General features: G+C 44.9%; 1 protein-coding gene across 1 annotated transcript in view; it reads left to right on the forward strand.

The window, feature by feature from the left end:
* The window catches only part of CLNK (cytokine dependent hematopoietic cell linker), an 82,898-nt gene that overhangs the window by 22,676 nt on the left and 43,251 nt on the right, over positions 1 to 16,971 (forward strand). The window contains exons 5-7 of the mRNA XM_040494505.1: positions 1,075 to 1,219; positions 2,412 to 2,518; positions 8,257 to 8,302. Of these exons, the coding sequence (XP_040350439.1) occupies positions 1,075 to 1,219; positions 2,412 to 2,518; positions 8,257 to 8,302 (298 nt within the window). The remainder of the gene's footprint in view (positions 1 to 1,074; positions 1,220 to 2,411; positions 2,519 to 8,256; positions 8,303 to 16,971) is intronic.

Genomic DNA, 16,971 nt, shown 5'->3' on the forward strand with positions numbered 1-16,971 from the left:
CTGGGAAGAAAGGCTCTCTCCAGGGTAACAAAGAAACTTAACAAACTCAGGATCTGAGCCCAGGCTCCCACGGTTCGCCATGGCGCTAACTGGTTCAAAGGCAGAATCATGGGTGTGGCGACACAAGGAATGCCCCAGATTCTTCGCCCTTCATCTCGGGCTCAGAACGATTTGAATACCTGGTGTCGGGTTCCGGTGTGGATGTGCTCAAAGACCTAGCACTGCCCAGCGATGGCACCGAGGACCTGTGTGTGGCTTTCAGAAGCCACCATTCCCAGTTTCTATATATGTAAAAGAAAGATATAGGCTCTCACATTTGAGGGCTGCGCTGGGGGCTGTGCATGAAAATCTCTCGTAACGGGACCTATTATTCATAGTCATAGCCATTTGGAGTCTGAGTGGAACGAGGGATCTTACTGTATGAAAGACCACGGAGATTAGTGTCCGGGCTGAGACACGGCACAGTGCTGAATTCAGGTCCCAACACACAGGTGCAGATTCCAGAATTTCTTTGAGGACAATTACATCTCTTGCCAAGGGGTACCCCATCCTGCCATCCCCAGTGTTCAGACTCGGAGCTCATTACTACTGTGTAGAAATACAACTGAAACTTGTGTGTTGATCGTGTATCCTGACACCTTGCTGAATTGCTTCTTGGCTCTAATAATTTTTTAGTGGGTTCCTTGGAATTTTCCACATACAAGATCATATCACCTGCAAGTAGATCCCTTTTCTGCTTGGAGGGGCTCGTGTGATTACCATCGGGCCACTCAGGTGCTTCAGGACAATCTTCCTATTTTGAAGACAGCTGGTTAGACATCTTAATTGCACCCTCAGTGTCCCTTCACAGCAGCCCCCAGATTCTTTGATTGAATAACCAAGGATGGGAATATGTGAGGACATCTTCAGGATTCTGCCTACCACGAGACTTTAACTGCCCCAGACCCCAGCCTCTGAAATGTTTCACCCCCAGCTCAGAGAATCTGTACCACTCCCCTCGCTAGCACCGCAGCCTGGAACCTTTGTCACGACCGTACCTTCTCTTGACTTACTCAAATGTTCCCTCCTGCGTAGGAAAGAAACTCTGCTGCAACGGGCCTGGAGGGAGCAAAAGACCTCAGAGATGGCGACTATGAAGACCCAGAACTTCGTATGGAAGAGGCATGGCGAACGATAAAAATTTTACCAGCCAGGCCTATAAAGGAATCTGAATATGCAGGTAACATCTGGGGCCTAAAGTCCAAGAATGCACGTCCATGATGCGACGCGGCACAGTAATTAGAGCCGATTCTGAATGAAACCACTCTATGAAAATCCTGCCTCCGTGGCTTCCTAACTGTGGGACCTCGAGCGAGCCTATAGAAACCATTCTCTCTACCTGAAAGTAGTGTTTGTGGTAACACAACTTACCCTCCAAGGGTTCTTTCGAGTTCTCACCAGGGGCACAGAGTCAGAGCTCTATAGCTATTGGTTGTTATTATCAAGATGCTCTTTTTGAGTCCTGGGAACAATGGATGAGCACAGCAGGGAGAGGGTGGACAGGCAGGGCCGTGGGCGGCATGGGAAGTGTTAACACAGAGCTTGCGTAATGAGCAGCAGCGCGAAAGGGAAGGATTTTGAACTTGGTTGACTCGTTTTGCAGGTAGCCAGCGTAGACGTAGCACCAGGACCTAGCAGCAGAGCTCAGCTTTTTAAGAGTAAGGAAGACATAATTTCCCATCCACCCTTGCGCCTTTCTAACTGGGGCACCCCGGGTGGCCTTCGCAAGCTCTCTGAATCGTGGATATAGCGCAGGGCTGTAAGGGAAAAGAGGAAGTACTTGTGATTTCTGAGGGCCCGGCCCACGGAAAAGAGTCTACAGAAGCTCCTCTGGAAAGAACCACCTTGGAAATAGCGATGAAACCCCTTTTTTTTCCATCCACTCAACAAGCGATTACTGAGTGCGTATCTGCAGGGTGCAGTTACCGTGTTAGGAAGGCTCACGTGACACAAAGACAAAGCATGATCCACACTCTCAGGAAGGTCACAGCCTAGAGGCAGATGCAGAAAGACCAACAGATAAATATGAAAGGGTGAGGTGTATAATATAGAAAGGAGAAATGAGGGGCGGGGTGTTGGTGGGTGGGATCCGGGAAGATTTGCGAAGGTCATGACACAACACAGAGCTCGAAGGGAGAGCAGGAGTTTCCAGGGGCTGAGACAGTGAAGGGTGTTCAAGTCCAGACTCTGGACTTTGGACCACACCCTCCTCCTCCTCAGGCTTCGGTCTCCTAATCTACCCAGGGGAAGAACTTCTTTCCTCATGCCTAGGTCGTAGGCATTCAACACATTTGTCAATGCGCACGTATTTTGTAAATTGCGATGTGCTGAGTCTACCTAGGGTATGACTTTGAATTTTTCTCTTTTCACAGATACGCGCTATTTCAAGGATATGATGGACACTCCCTTTTCCTTGGACGCCCAGCCCTCCGTCCCCATGGAGGGCCAACACTGGCACACACGGATGGGGCTGGAAGAAGTGAGTAAAGGCTTGACTGTGTGAACCAAACGTGGGCAGGGCAATTCCTGGCAGCCAGGGGCGTCCCCATCACTCATTCCCAAGGCATCTTGTGAGGTGATGAGCAAAGCGGGCTCAGTGAGGTGCAGGGGAACCGGCTCAGACCCCTGCTGAGATCATGGTCCTGGGGAATGAGCACCAAGAAGGGAAGAGAACTTGCACCTGGGAAGGTTTTCTGTGAGGCATCAGGGTGAGGAATTTTCACAGGCATCGCTCGTCCCCTGATGCTGGTCCCCTTTTCCAGAAGCAGAGTTTGAAATCAGATCTTGTTAATAATAATATATCATTTTGCCCAGATTGCAGGCCTGATGTTGCCTGCTGGTAAGTGAGCGGTAAGAAGTAAGTCAAACGTCTCTGAGCCCCTTTGTGACCTCGTGCATTAAACAGGAATAAAAATCCCTACTGTGCTTTACTTCAAAAGTCTGTTTGGAAACCACAAACAAGAAATCCATGAAAAAAAATCCTGTAAATACAAATGCTCTACACACATATATAGAATTTCATTTTTATTATTTTTTTATTAAAAATTTTTTAATGTTTATTTCTGAGACAGAGAGAGACAGAACATGAGTGGGGGAGGGGCAGAGAGAGAGGGAGACACAGAATCCAAAGCAGGCTCCAGGCTCCAAGCTGTCAGCACAGAGCCAGACGTGGAGCTCGAACTCACAAACCGTGAGATCATGACCTGAGCTGAAGTCAGTCGCTCAACCGACTGAGCCACCCAGGCGCCCCTAGAATTTCATTTTTAATAATGCTTTTGCTAATGCTTCTTTCCTTAATGCAGAAATACATAAAATACGAATGAATCACCCATGGAGTTGCAGGGCAATCAGTCATGGCACCGTGTTAGATTTCATGTCCGTATTCTCTGGGCAGATATATTCCATGCAAGAGAGTCCCTGCGTAGAATATCTGCCTTTTTTCCTTTTCCTATCAAGTTCTGGTTATAAAATAATTTCCCATGTGATAATCAAGTATTAACAGCATAATCTTTTGAGATATATCATACCCCATTATGGGATTTTTAATTATTGTACTTAACCATTGAGTGAAAACATTTTAAAGGCTTTGGTACACGTGATGAAATTTCTTTCCTGAAAAATGGTTTCAACTGACCCTCCCAAAAGCCCGATATGAGAATGTGCACCTCACAGGACTCCCACCAAAACTGGCTATTACTTTACTAATCATATTTTAAAGGGACTTCAGTGTTCTGTTCTTTTTTCATTTGTACCACGTTTATTAGTGAATGCGAGCATGCTTTTAAATATTTATGGCGCATTCTTCCTTGTGCATTATTTGTTCACACTGTCTATCTATTTAACTTGAGGGCTTCTGTTAATATTGATAAGCAAGAGAAAGTACAAATATTACCACGCCATGCCATTTACCCAGAGCACATCCAGTAGACTTTGGGAGAGCAAGAAGAGGGATGAAATATTGAACACTTCTGCCTTACACAGGCACAAAGCTGAATTTTAATCATTCATTCAACAAATTCATTCAAGAAATATGTGTTGTGTGTCTGCCACGGACCAGACACAGTGATAACCTCTGGTATGCATTGGTAAATAACCAAAGCCCTGCGCTCATGAAACTTACATACTGGTGGGAGGAGACTGGTAATAAACAAATAAACAAATAATAGGCAATATGTTAAGTAATAGTGCTTTGAAAAAAAAAAAAAACGATTAAAGCAGGGTAAGGGGAGTCAAGGAAGGTGTTCCCGAACAGAGACAAGAATGAATGAATGACACTTAATCCTTAAAATACCCTTGCAAGGTGAGCCTTCTAAGCCCTATTCTATCAGCTCCAACTTTTATGAGCTCTTTGTGCCACTTACCCTCTGGGAGCATTTATTATCTTGGCTATAAAATCTCATCACTATTACGATAGTCCATACAGAGCACAGTGTCTAGCATGAAGCTGCCAGTCACTAGATACCAGCTCCTTGAGGTACCGGAAACATTTTGGCCCCAGCATCCGGCACAGTACCATTTTGTAAGAGGATCCCAAGAGATATTGGTTACATGGAGGAAAATGAATGCACAAATGGATCCTCAATCTTTTGAAGGGAATCTTGAAATAGGAGTAGCCGTTTCATAAACAAAGAGACCCAGGCTGGACTTCTGTGCACATGGAACCCCTTTTTCAGCCTGGTCTTCAAAGTTCTCAGGTGAATGTTTGCTGCTATCAGCAAGATCTGCCACTGGGGCAGCCGCAAAGGGGCTGTTTGACAGGGAGGAAGACGTTTCAGGCACAAAGCACATTCAGAGAACAGTAAGAATTTTAGAGCAACTGGACCAAGGGCTGACGACACAGATTCTGGTCTGGTTATGAAAGAATGGAGAATGTTCACATAAAAAGCTGAGCTTCCCTTTCCCCCCAAAAATCACTGATACATTCCCCTTTATATGTAAGTATGCCTTGATGAGAAGAAAAAAATTGTAAGATAATTCTCGTGGGAGTTTTTAAACCCACTATGCCAGAATTTGAGGTTCCATTCTTATTACCGCATAATTCCTTCATAATATCTTGGTAGCTTTCTGTTACAATACAGATTTCTTCCTTTAGCTACATCACTTCGCAAGTGGAACTATCATCTCCACATATCGAGTCAAGCAAAAGCATGTGAGGAAAAGGATACGGGAGATCAGCACACTTGACCGGGGCGGTGGGGGGGGGGGGGTGTCTTATAAATTAAGTCAGGACTTGGCCTCAGTTCAGATAAGGAGGGAATTTTACTTCTATAATCAATGCTTGAGTAATCACGTTTTTATGAGAAGCAGATTACATTTTTCATTATAGCCTCATTCTCAAGAATTATTTCTTACTAGTTCTGCACATTTATGTTAAGATTAAACTATCTGTGAAAGGGATCTTCAATAATCCTGACAGAGGCCAGTTCCTAGCTACAACTGTCTTAAACCACTAAGCCGCTGCTCATGCTTCCATTTGTTGAGCATTTGCTGTGTACCAAGCACTGTGTTCTACAATGGGGATGTATGAACCAGTGCTCACCATCTAATGGGGGAGGCAGTGACCCAAACTGGCAGTTCCAACATTCCCAACGTAATGTCAAATGCTAAGACCGAGGTGAGTGTGGTTCAAAGAATCCACAACACTTAGCCCAGCTAGAGGCTTTTGAGAAGCCTTCTGGAGGAAGCAACGCACAGCAGTATTTGACACATTGCATGGTCATCAGTGGTTCTCATCAGGGACCATTTTGCCCCCTAGGGAACACCAGGCAGTGTCCAGGGACAGGTAGGTTGTCCAGACGGGAGGAATGCTACTGACATCTAATGGTAAAGAACAGGGATCTGCTAAGCATCCTACATTACATAGGAATTACCCACAGCAAGGAATTATCCAGCGCCAACTCTCAATGGTGCTGAAGTTGGGAAATCCGTGTTATAATTAAACCTGTGATATAATACGTTATAATATGTTGTGAACTCAGACCTATGTGCATGGATGAGTCCTTTAGAACCTTTATTCCTCTTTTTCCCTCATAATCTAGCATCGATGCAGGTTTATAGTAGGCACTAATACATATTTATCTGATAGGAAAATGGGAGGAGCCCCTAGGGAGGGGCAGAAAATATTCCTGGCCCTGGAATCCTATACTAATTCCATCAGAAGGCACTCACTGCTGGGGGAGATGCAAGGCAAAGAAACCGTCTCGTGCAAAGTGGATCGAAATGTCCAAAGCCACAAAATTAATTTGGCCACCAAAGGGAGAAAGTGCAGGAATACTAAGGAAGCCCCATCCCTAAGACCAGAAGCACGCAGGGCCACCTAAGACAGAGACAACAGAGAACCTCTCCCATACCCATGACCCGGCTAGCAATGGCAAGTGGGCAAAAGTATTGAGAGACCCCCTCTGTAAGGCAGGCACGCAGGGGAGATTGAAAGCTGAGGGTGCAACGCTGAAAAACCCACTCAGCACCTGAGCTGCCACAGGGTGACCCTGAAGGAATAGGAAGCTTATGGATGATGGAGTGAAGGAGGCCATATCAATAGCAAAATCCAAATGACACTCAGCTCTTACTACACTGGCCAGCAGAAGGACCACACACTTTCCAGGCATATACTGTGGTTCAGCGTTGCACGGAGGAAAAGTAGACATTGAATATCAGAGGGTAAGAAGTAACAGGGGATTCAATGAGCCTTCCCCCACCCCATCCACCTTGGCTACCTCAACTTGATGCCAAAAGAAAGTAATACTAAGACCCTGTATTAGCCAGGTTCCTCTAGAAACATAGGACATAGTAGACAGATGATGATGATGATTGATAGAGAGATAGATAAATAATAGAGATGATAGATGGATAGACAGATAGATAATAGATAGATGATAGAAAGATAGAGACAGATATAGATAGATGATAGATGATAGATGATAGAAAGATAGCAATAGATATAGATACATGATAGATGGATAGATAGATAGATAGATGATAACTAGATGATAGAAAGGTAGAGATAGATATAGATAGATGATAGATAGATAATAGATGATAGATAGGTAGAGATAGATAGATATAGATATAGATAGATAGATAGATAATAGACAAAGACTAGACATAAAGTAGTGATCATGGAGGCTCAGTCCCATTATCTGCCTTCTGAAAGCTAGAGCTCCAGAAAAGCCAGTGGTGTAAGTTCTAGTCTGAGTTCAAGGCCTGAGAACCAAGAGAACCAATGATGTAAATATCAGTCTAGGGCAGAAGACCAATATCTCAGCTCAACAGTCAGGTACAAAGACAAAATTCTCCTTCCTTCTGCCTTTTTATTCTATACAGGCCCCAACTGATTAACTGATGCGCACCCACACTGGGCAGGGCGATCTGCCGTAGTCTGCTGACTCAAATGGTAATCTTATCCGGAAACACCTTCACAGACACCCCGGAAATGCTATTTAACCAGTTGTCTGGGCACCCTGTGGCCCTGTCAAGTTGCCACATATTATTAACCATCATAGACCCCACTACTGACCTGGGCTTCAAGGCTTTCAAAACACTGGGCATAATTATATTTTCATTTTTCCCTTCCTCACCCTCATGTCTAGCAGTTGTAGAGCCCTTAATGGTTCACCAAAGCCTTTAAAATTTTTAATAATGAAAGCTAACAACTATTTAAATATCTTTGAAAAGCTAACAATTATTAAGCTTTTATTGGTGCCATCTTCTGTTCCGGGCACATCACATGGGGTGTCTCACGTAATCGTCCCATTCTCGTCAGGTATCAGTACTTTTGTTACCTTAATTTCACAGATGAGGAAACTGAGGCTCAGAAGGTCAAGTGACTTGCCACGTCCTCACAGCCAGCATATGATGAAGGTGAAATCCCAGTACGGACATCCACACAAAGCCACGCTCACATCTGCTTGCTTGATCCCTTTCATAATATGGCTAATGCCTTTCCACAGCTTCACGGCAACAAGAGGCAGGACTGGATCTCAAACCCAAGTATTTTTAGGCCAGATACCACCTGAGGCCACTACACTGGTCACGGGCACAGCGGCACACATATTTACATGTATTTACATGTATTACCCTATACATATGGTGATCTCTAAGAATGGTGAATCCAGGAATTTATGCCTTGACCCTATGGGAATCTACACATCTGGCAACACATTAGATGTTATCTTAGCCACAACTGAAGAGATAATGGTGCCATGTTGCCTTCTACAGGTGAACAAGCAAATTTCCAAGGATTCCAGAAGCCAACACGTTAAAGGTAAGGTCAAGTCACGAAGTTTGAAACACAAGCATATTTCTTTGCTCCCAAGTTCCTCTTGCGTTTTGCTGGCGGTCACAGGTTAGCTTCAACAACGTGATCTGTCGGACCATCCTTCATGAAATAACTAATTTCAGAAAGACCCTCACCCACCCGACGCCTTTTTACCGCCATACCTGATTGATGAAGAAATTGATTGTGAAAATTCATATTCCGTGGTTGTGCGGTCTCAGGAAGGAATTGCCTTGAAACATATGGGTTGCATTAAATATATAACTAAGTTATTTCTCCAAGCATATCCCCAGTAAAATCACAAGCTAGAAATCTAATTTTAAAACGTTGATTAATTCATATGAAAACAGATTTTAAAGCTTTAGGCAAAGCAACTCAATTTGGAGATGAAGATACAGGTAGGAAGCTGAAAGGAAATAATCAATTTCAGCAGTGCCGGAAGCACACATGGAGGACAGCCAAAGAAATTTAATTGGATCATACACATTATAGCTTCTCTCATCATTTTCCCTATGCCTCTGTCTTCTCTCACAATGTCCAACTGGGAACGAAGACAATTCCATGATTTACACTTCCCAGTACTTGAGAGGTACCAAACTCATCTTTTGTGTGTCTAATGCTATATTCTCTAACATATTATTAACATCACAGTTTCTTTCATGGGAAGGTGTAACAGTTAGGGCCCCAACAGGAAACAGATGGCACACCCAAATGAGGATAATTGAAGTAAGTTTATTTACAAAGGAACTATTTACTGAGGTGCGTGGGGTATAGGGATGATGTGGGAACTGGGGCTAATCGCAGGGGCATTGTCACCATCCCTAGGCCCAGAGGGATGAGAGGACAGTTACAGGAAAACAGAAGAAGGAAGCCACCTTGAGAGGAGCAGTGACCATCAGCTGAGGGACACCACCGGCCCAACTGAGCCTCGTGGGAGGGAATTTAAAGGAACGCATGCCCAACCTCCCTCTCCCTGAATTCTTGTGGGGACTTCCCAATGGCTGAACCCAACCAGAAAGAGAGGGCAGGGCAGCCGACACGTGATCAATGCTGGTTGGTCCCCAAGGATGGAGGTGAAGTGGGTAGGACAGAGAAGGAAGAGGGTGAATGGGCACAGAGAAAATACCCACAACAGGAAGCGTGGGGAAAGGAGCAACTGAAGTAGCAAAAACACAGGCTCTGCCACTCCCTTGCTGTGTGGCCTTAAGTAAGTCATCTAACCTTTCTGGGTCTTACTACCCTCCTCTTTAAAATGTGAAGCGGGCAGAAGTTTCATGACCATTCCAATTCAGTAGCATGAACGGAGGCAGAAAACAATAGCTGTTCCCTAGTCCTTCTCTCCTCTCCATCCTGCACAGCCTGACAGACCCCTTTCAGTCCTACACTCCCACAACAGAGGAGCTTCCACATCAGTGCCTCCTTAGTCCTTAAAAACGTCAGGACCTTCAACGTGCACAGCACTTGATTCAGAGCTCTTCTCCCTGAACTGACGTATTTCAGTCCCTAGAGACAGCAGGCGAATTGTGTGGACAAAATATTTTCACACCTCTTGACAGAGAAAGGGACCAGAGCACACAGGGCTCCCGGATCAGACTGTAATCATTTGCTATACAAACGTTCCACATCGCACTAGACCCTTCATAGGCGTTACTGAGAAATGAGTCCTGGGGAGAGAGCAAAGAAATGGACCTCAAAATTCCTTTCTTGGTTACAGTTCACTAGAGACATCCAACTTCACTTCTGTGATGGCAGAACCTTCTTTGGCCATTATTCCAAACATCAGCAGGTCTGTTTGCCTATGAACACGCTTTGAATCTCCATTGCAACAAGTGGGTTGTGGGGAGCATTTGTCCCCATGCCACCAAGCAGTTCTCAGGCACCAGCGGGGTCTCTGACTCAATCCAAGAGGCACCACCACCCAGAGGCAGCATCAGATTCCACAAGTTAGGGGCTCGGGCCTGTGAGACCACCCCGACTTCAGATGCCAGTCACAAGCCCAGGTTGTCACCTATGCTCCTCACAGACCAATAGACTGGAGGTTCCGATGACCACCCCCCCCCCCCGCCTTCTTAAGTTGCATGAATTTGCTAGAGAGGCTCATGGAACTCAGAGCAACATTTTACTCAGTAGATTACAGTCTGTAATAAAGGGACATGAGTCAGTGACAGCCAGATAAAAGACTTGCACAGGATACGACATGTGGGAGGGCATGTGGTGCTGCCATGGGTTTACCTCCACCCCAAAGTTCTCCGAACCCCATCCTTTTCGGTTTTTTATGGGGGCTTCATGACATTGGCATGATTGACCAATCACTAGGCATTGGTGAGTGAACTCAGACTCAATCTCCTCCCCGCTTCCTGTGGTGGGTGTGGGAGGTACTGAAAGTTCCAGCCCTCAAGTCACATGGTGGGCTACCCTCTGGAACCATCTTCGGGGGCAGTCCAAGAGTCACCTCCTTAACATAAGGAAAGAAATGTTACTAGAGTTCTCAGAACTTAGGAAATTCCAACGGGTTTATGCGCTCTGTGCCAGAATCCTGGGGACAAGGACCAAATACATATTTCTAATGATAATATCATAATACTGCGGGGTGCATGGTGGCTCAGTTGGTTAAGGGTCTGACTCTTGATTTTGGCTCAGGTTGATTTTGGCTCAGGTCGTGACCTCATAGTTTGTGACATGGTGTCCCGCATTGGACTCCACCCGACGGTTTTGAGCCTGCTTGGGATTCGCTCTCTCTCCCTCTCTCTCTGCTCCTCCCCAGAGCTTGTGCATGCACTCTCTTTCTCTCTCTCAAACAAACGTTTGTATTTTTTCTTTTTTAACATTTATTTATTTTTGAGAGACAGAGAGAGACAGAGCGTGAGCAGGGGAGGGGCAGAGAGAGAAGGAGACACAGAATCGGAAGCAGGCTCCAGGCTCTGAGCTGTCAGCACAGAGCCCGATGCGGGGCTCGAACCCACGAACCGTGAGATCATGACCTGAGCTGAAGTTGGACCGCTTAACCGACTGAGCCACCCAGGCGCCCCTCAAACAAACGTTGTTTTTTTTTTTTTTAAATCACACTATTGCAACCACCCATGCATATATTTATCTATACTTGGCCTGAGCTCACAAAGATATTGGGGGGTAGTTAACAAAAACTTACATAGTAAAAAAGAATTTAATAAAAATAAAATCCTAGGGAAAAGTCTAGGTAGTCTATAACGCGAAGATAAAGATAAAATCCAGGAGGCACCTGGGTGGCCCAATTGGTTGAGCGTCCATCTTTGGCTCAGGTCACGACCTCCCGGTTCGTGGGTTCGAGCCCCACATCAGGCTCTCTGTCGTCAGCACAGAGCCGGCTTCAGATCCTCTGTCCCCTTCTCTCTCTCTCTGCGCCTCCCCCCTCAAGCACTCTCTCTCTCTGTCTCTCTCTCTCTGTCTCTCTCAAAAATTGAAAAAAAAGATAAAATTCAGTATCCTCAGATACACATCACAGCATTCTATTAAAATTAAACCACCGGCTTGCCTCTCAGCTTTCTGGGAGTCTAAGCAAAAAAGGGGATCATGCTTCTTTATGTGATATTAATTGCCCACAATAGAAAAGCAAACTAATTTCTAAGAAAACACAATAAGGACATCACTTTCAGAGTTATGTCAGTGCTGTCAATTTTATAGGGAAAGTAGGCTGACTTACGGGGACCGTGGCTGCAAAAATAGGACAAATTTTGGAAAGGAGACCCCCGCGTAGACTGCATACAGGATGTCAGGGAAAGCAGAGGTCCCAGACTTGAGGCGTATAAGGACAAGGGGGGAGATTCCGTGGAAAACTTCTCCGGGTAGAGTTATTCCCTTCACATCCTCTTTTCCTTCACGTCCCTAATGGATGGCTCTCCACTACCGCACCGAGCTCTACGGAACCATACCCAAAAACGCCCAGAGGGATGAAATTAATGTGAATGCCCCCCAGTTTTAGGATCAGACACCTTGCTGGAGAACGCTTGAATGATTTATGTGTTTGTTACAAAATTCTGTATCTTTGATGCAAACACACTCTCAGATAATTTATTCATTCTCACAAAATGTCACAGAAAAGTCACAAAAATATCGGGAGGTTCAGCAATGACAGAATTTTATGGTGATATTTTTCACCAAGTTGAGCAGTTATAGATTTATGTTAATGTACATCTCATGTCATTTTTCTTGCAATCGTATTCTAACATTATCTGGAAACTGTCAGATTTCAAGACCTTATCTTCCCTGAAGCTTGGATTTTTTTTTTTTTTTCATTCCTGAAAATGGGTAAAAGTTTATTTGGGGGCAGGTCTTTTATAGTATATAGTAGGATAGCTTGTTTCTGATGAAGCATTAGCACTCACTCACCACGAATCCAGGAGAAAACATCTTCTTTTCTGAGTAGGATGGCTATAATGTTCGAAGACAGTGTGGTTTAGCTTCTTAATGCTGAGAATAAAGGACATTAAAGTGAATTTCTCTTTGCCTCAGATGTGAGCCAAGCACAGACTGTAAACCAATTTTCTTTGAGGTGTCAAGCATACCATATGCAAGAATGAATTTGAAACGAAATACAATAAGCTATCCAAGAAAAGAAAGAGAATTATTCACAGGTGACTGCACTTGTATATCCATAAACACGAGCTTGGTCGCAAAGAAGCAAAATGGAATTCCACATAATGCCACCAGAAGACCTTTCTTCTCGTTTGCTTTTAGAGGAATTTAGAGGCCAACGAAATTAGAATCAGAGATGAGTTTAGAGTTCATCTGGTTCAACTCCCTCATTTTTTTTTTTATTTTTCAAAAAAAAATTTTTTAATGTTTATTTATTTTTGAGAGAGAGACAGAGTGTGAGCAGGGGAGGGGGAGAGAGAGAGAGAGGGAGACACGGAATCCGAAGCAGGCTCCGGGCTCCCAGCTGTCAGCACAGAGCCCAACAAGGGGCTGGAACTCACAGGTCACAAGTTGGACCCTCAACCATCTGAGCCACTCAAGCAATCCTCAACACCCTAATTTTAGACAAGGAAGTCTAGCAAGAGAGGTGGCTTGGTCAAGGTCAGAGAGGTCAGAGTCCAGACCAGAACCCAGGGTTTTGTCAACTATGGCAATGTTTTCAGGATTTTGCTGTATTTGCTAGTATCCAAACCCCATTCTGCAAACACCCCCTCCTGTTCGGTTTTATCCCACTCATCCAAACTAGGCAAGGTTTAGTGCTGGACACGAATTGATGGGCGATACTGCCCCCTAGTGGCAGAACACGGCAACACAAACCATGGCCAAAATGATGGAATTTGGCGTCCTGTAGATCGTATTTTTAACAAAAATAACAAGCCGTAGGCCAGAGAGAGGATCAGAAATAAATTTAAGATTATTCTCCTATCGTTTTAGATTTAAATTTATTTCAGACACAACCCATGGATCAAAAGCAACGGAAGCATTGATTGATTCGATGCTCAGTTCACGGTTGATATTATAAATTTGTTACAAATGTTATAAATCTTATAAAAATCCCTCAGTAATGAGACTACAGGAAAGTGTTTTATCTCCCCATCACACACAGAAAATAATAAGGTTCGGAGGAAAGGAAGGGCAGCTGATAAGTGTTTGTTTTAACAAATACAGTTTTCTGAGAGAGAAATATAAGGTAGCCACAAATAAAGGAATTGAAAACAAGGGCATCACAACACTGTGTGTAAGCTGCCACAGTAGAAGGTCACTTTGTTTGAAATTACTTGTTCCAGGGCACTGAAGAGCATAAGACCTCAGACCATGAGGAGCCCAACAGTCTGGCGCAGCCAACACTAAGTCTTCCGGGAACTCAACAGAGTGCATACTTAATTCTGCCCCGGGGGGAAGAATCGTGTCTCCAGGGAGCAAGGGACACTGGAGTGAGGAGGGAGACAGAGACCTCAGGGCAAATTAAACATGATTTTTGATGCTCAGAAGTAGCTGAAACGTGGTTGCCTAACGGTGGGTCCTGGGGACACAGAGCCCTGGATTCACATCCTAATCGTTTTCCAAATAAGAAAACTCCAAGGAACTTAACCTCTCCACGTTCTTCCCCATTTCTATAAAACAGAGGAAATGCCAGCTACATCATAAGACATCTGTCTGTTTGAAAGGTGAGAACCAGGGAAAAATCTAGAGCACAGGCATTGACCCACGGTGGACCCTCCACAAAGGGTTACTGCACCGAACAGATTTGCAAGGTTCTGGGCTCCCTCCGACTCCACCTTTCTCCCCGGGTGTCTTCCTGACCCTAAGCTAAAACCACTTCATGTTGCATCCAGGCTCGTGTTTAGCCTACAAAATAAATATCGTAGATGAATACAAAAACAGGCTAGTCTCCTCAATCACAGAGATCAAAGTTTATTAAATCACACACATAGCACCGTGCTGGGCACATAGTGGATGTATAGTCAATATTTATTAAGTTAAGTCTAAACTTTAGCCCATTTTTATAGGGCATTAAATCAGCATTGCCAGGTGTCACTGGACTACAGAGCTGTCAGCACGGAAAGGAGCCTGTGACCCTCAGTTGCAACGCTCCCACCAGGTGGGGGCTTATGGAGAGGCGAGTCAAGAGTCCTGGCTTGCTTGCTTCTGGCCCCATCTCTCTCTCTGCTTCTAAATTTTTTTTTTAATGTTTATTTATTTTTGAGAGAGACAAAGCATGAGTGGGGGGGTAGGGGAGGGACAGAGAGAGAGGGAGACACAGAATGGGAAGCAGGCTCCAGGCTCTGAGCTGTCAGCACAGACCCGACGCGGGGCTCAAACCCACGAACCTCGAGATCATGACCTGAGCCGAAGTCGGATGCCCAACCGACTGAGCCACCCAGGTGCCCCTCTCTCTGTTTCTAAATCTCAGCAAATGACAGTCCCTCCCTGGGCCTCAATATCCCATCGGTAGAATTAGCAGAACACAATGGTCTCTAGCATTTTGTGAATCTATGGGTGTTGTTAATACACATAAACTCACCCACCCCCGCTGCCCGTCTCATCCCCTGAAGACTTAATCTCCCACATGCCCTGTCTGATGTCCCTCCCTCCGTTCCCTGAGACCCCCAGGTCAGCAGAGAAGACCTCTCTCCAGGCCTGTTTTGGCAAGATGCTTCTATCCCACATCTACCACCAACCCCAACATGCAGTTGTCAAAACCCACGTTCAAGGGCCTGTTGATGTACATGCCCTTAAAAATTGTCCTTTCTGGTCTCATTTGAGCAGTTGTTAAAGAAGTTACACCCCTCTCGTATCGGCAGTTTTGCCAACCTTAATGTTTCCCTGCCCAGCCCAGAGAATGGTGTCAGCAATTTGCTATTAGAACTAATTTCTGAACGTTTTCAACGAACTTGGAGAGGTGTCTCAAACAGGCCTTGTCAAATATGCATTAGCCACTTGGATCACAAGTTGCTTCTTCAGGGTCTTCCATAATTAATCACCAGGACTTGCAATCCTAATGGTTCACGCTCATGTATCATAAGACTCCTAGACATAGTAAGTACTGTGACTGAGGCCAGGTTTCATCCAGTTTTGCCCAGAGCCTATTTCTCTAATGACAGAATGTTACACTCCTGGTCTATTTCTGAAGCGTTGATCTTCGTGATCATATTTCATAGAGAAAGGGGATAAATGGTATCGATTTGACACAAGTCAAATGGCAGCTAAGTGAAAAACAAGCATTATTTTATCTAATAATAAAAGAACGGTTACTTTTATTATTAAGGGTCAATTCTGACCACATCCAAGGACCTCTGCTTCATGAGCTGCGTTCTACAGACACGGAACCCGAGGCCCACGGCATTTGAATAATTTGCCCAAGGTCACTCAGTAAGTGGCAAAGGAGGGATTAGATCCCAACCTGAATGATTTCAAAGATACCGTATGTTGCCACGCTGTTGTGTCATTGTCCCTTCCATCAAGAAACACATTCTTGGGGGGGGGGGGGGCCCCGGGGGGCTCAGTCGGTTAAGCATCTGACCTCGGCTCAGGTCACGATCTCGTGGTCCGGGAGTTCGAGCCCCACATCAGGCTCTGTGCTGACAGCTCAGAGCCTGGAGCTTGTTTCAGATTCTGTGTCTCCCTCTCTCTCTGACTCTCCCCCGTTCATGTTCTGTGTGTCTCGTCTCAAAAATAAATAAGCATTAAAAAAAAATTTTTTTTTAAAAAAGAAATACATTCTTGGGGGACACCTGGGTGGCTCAGTCGGTTGGAAGTCCGACTTCAGCTCAAGTCATGATCTCACAGTTCGTGGGTTTGATCCCCGCATCAGGCTCTGTGCTGACAGCTCAGAGCCTGGAGCCTGCTTTGGATTCTGTGTCTCCTTCTCTCTGCCCCTCCCCTGCTTACGCTCTGTCTCTCTCTCTCTCTCTCTCAAAAATAAAAAATAAATATTAAAAAGAAAATTTAAGGAAACACATTCTTGGATCCTACATATCTTTGTCCCCCCCCCGCCATGTTTAAGTCACAGATAATGATACCAAAGCCCAGAGAGGCCAAACAATTTGTATTAAGTCACTCAGCTAATTAATAGCAGTGCCACGAGCAGTGGTAAATGTCTAACAACCAGATCTCTGATAAAAAAAAAAAAAAAAATGTATGAGAAAAATTCTTGGAGGGCTGACACTATCCTACTTCTGGACGTACTATAAGGCTCCAGGAAT

The sequence above is a fragment of the Herpailurus yagouaroundi genome, unplaced genomic scaffold, assembly GCF_014898765.1.
Source record: "Herpailurus yagouaroundi ecotype Mexico unplaced genomic scaffold, PumYag 28, whole genome shotgun sequence".
NCBI lineage: Eukaryota > Metazoa > Chordata > Mammalia > Carnivora > Felidae > Herpailurus > Herpailurus yagouaroundi.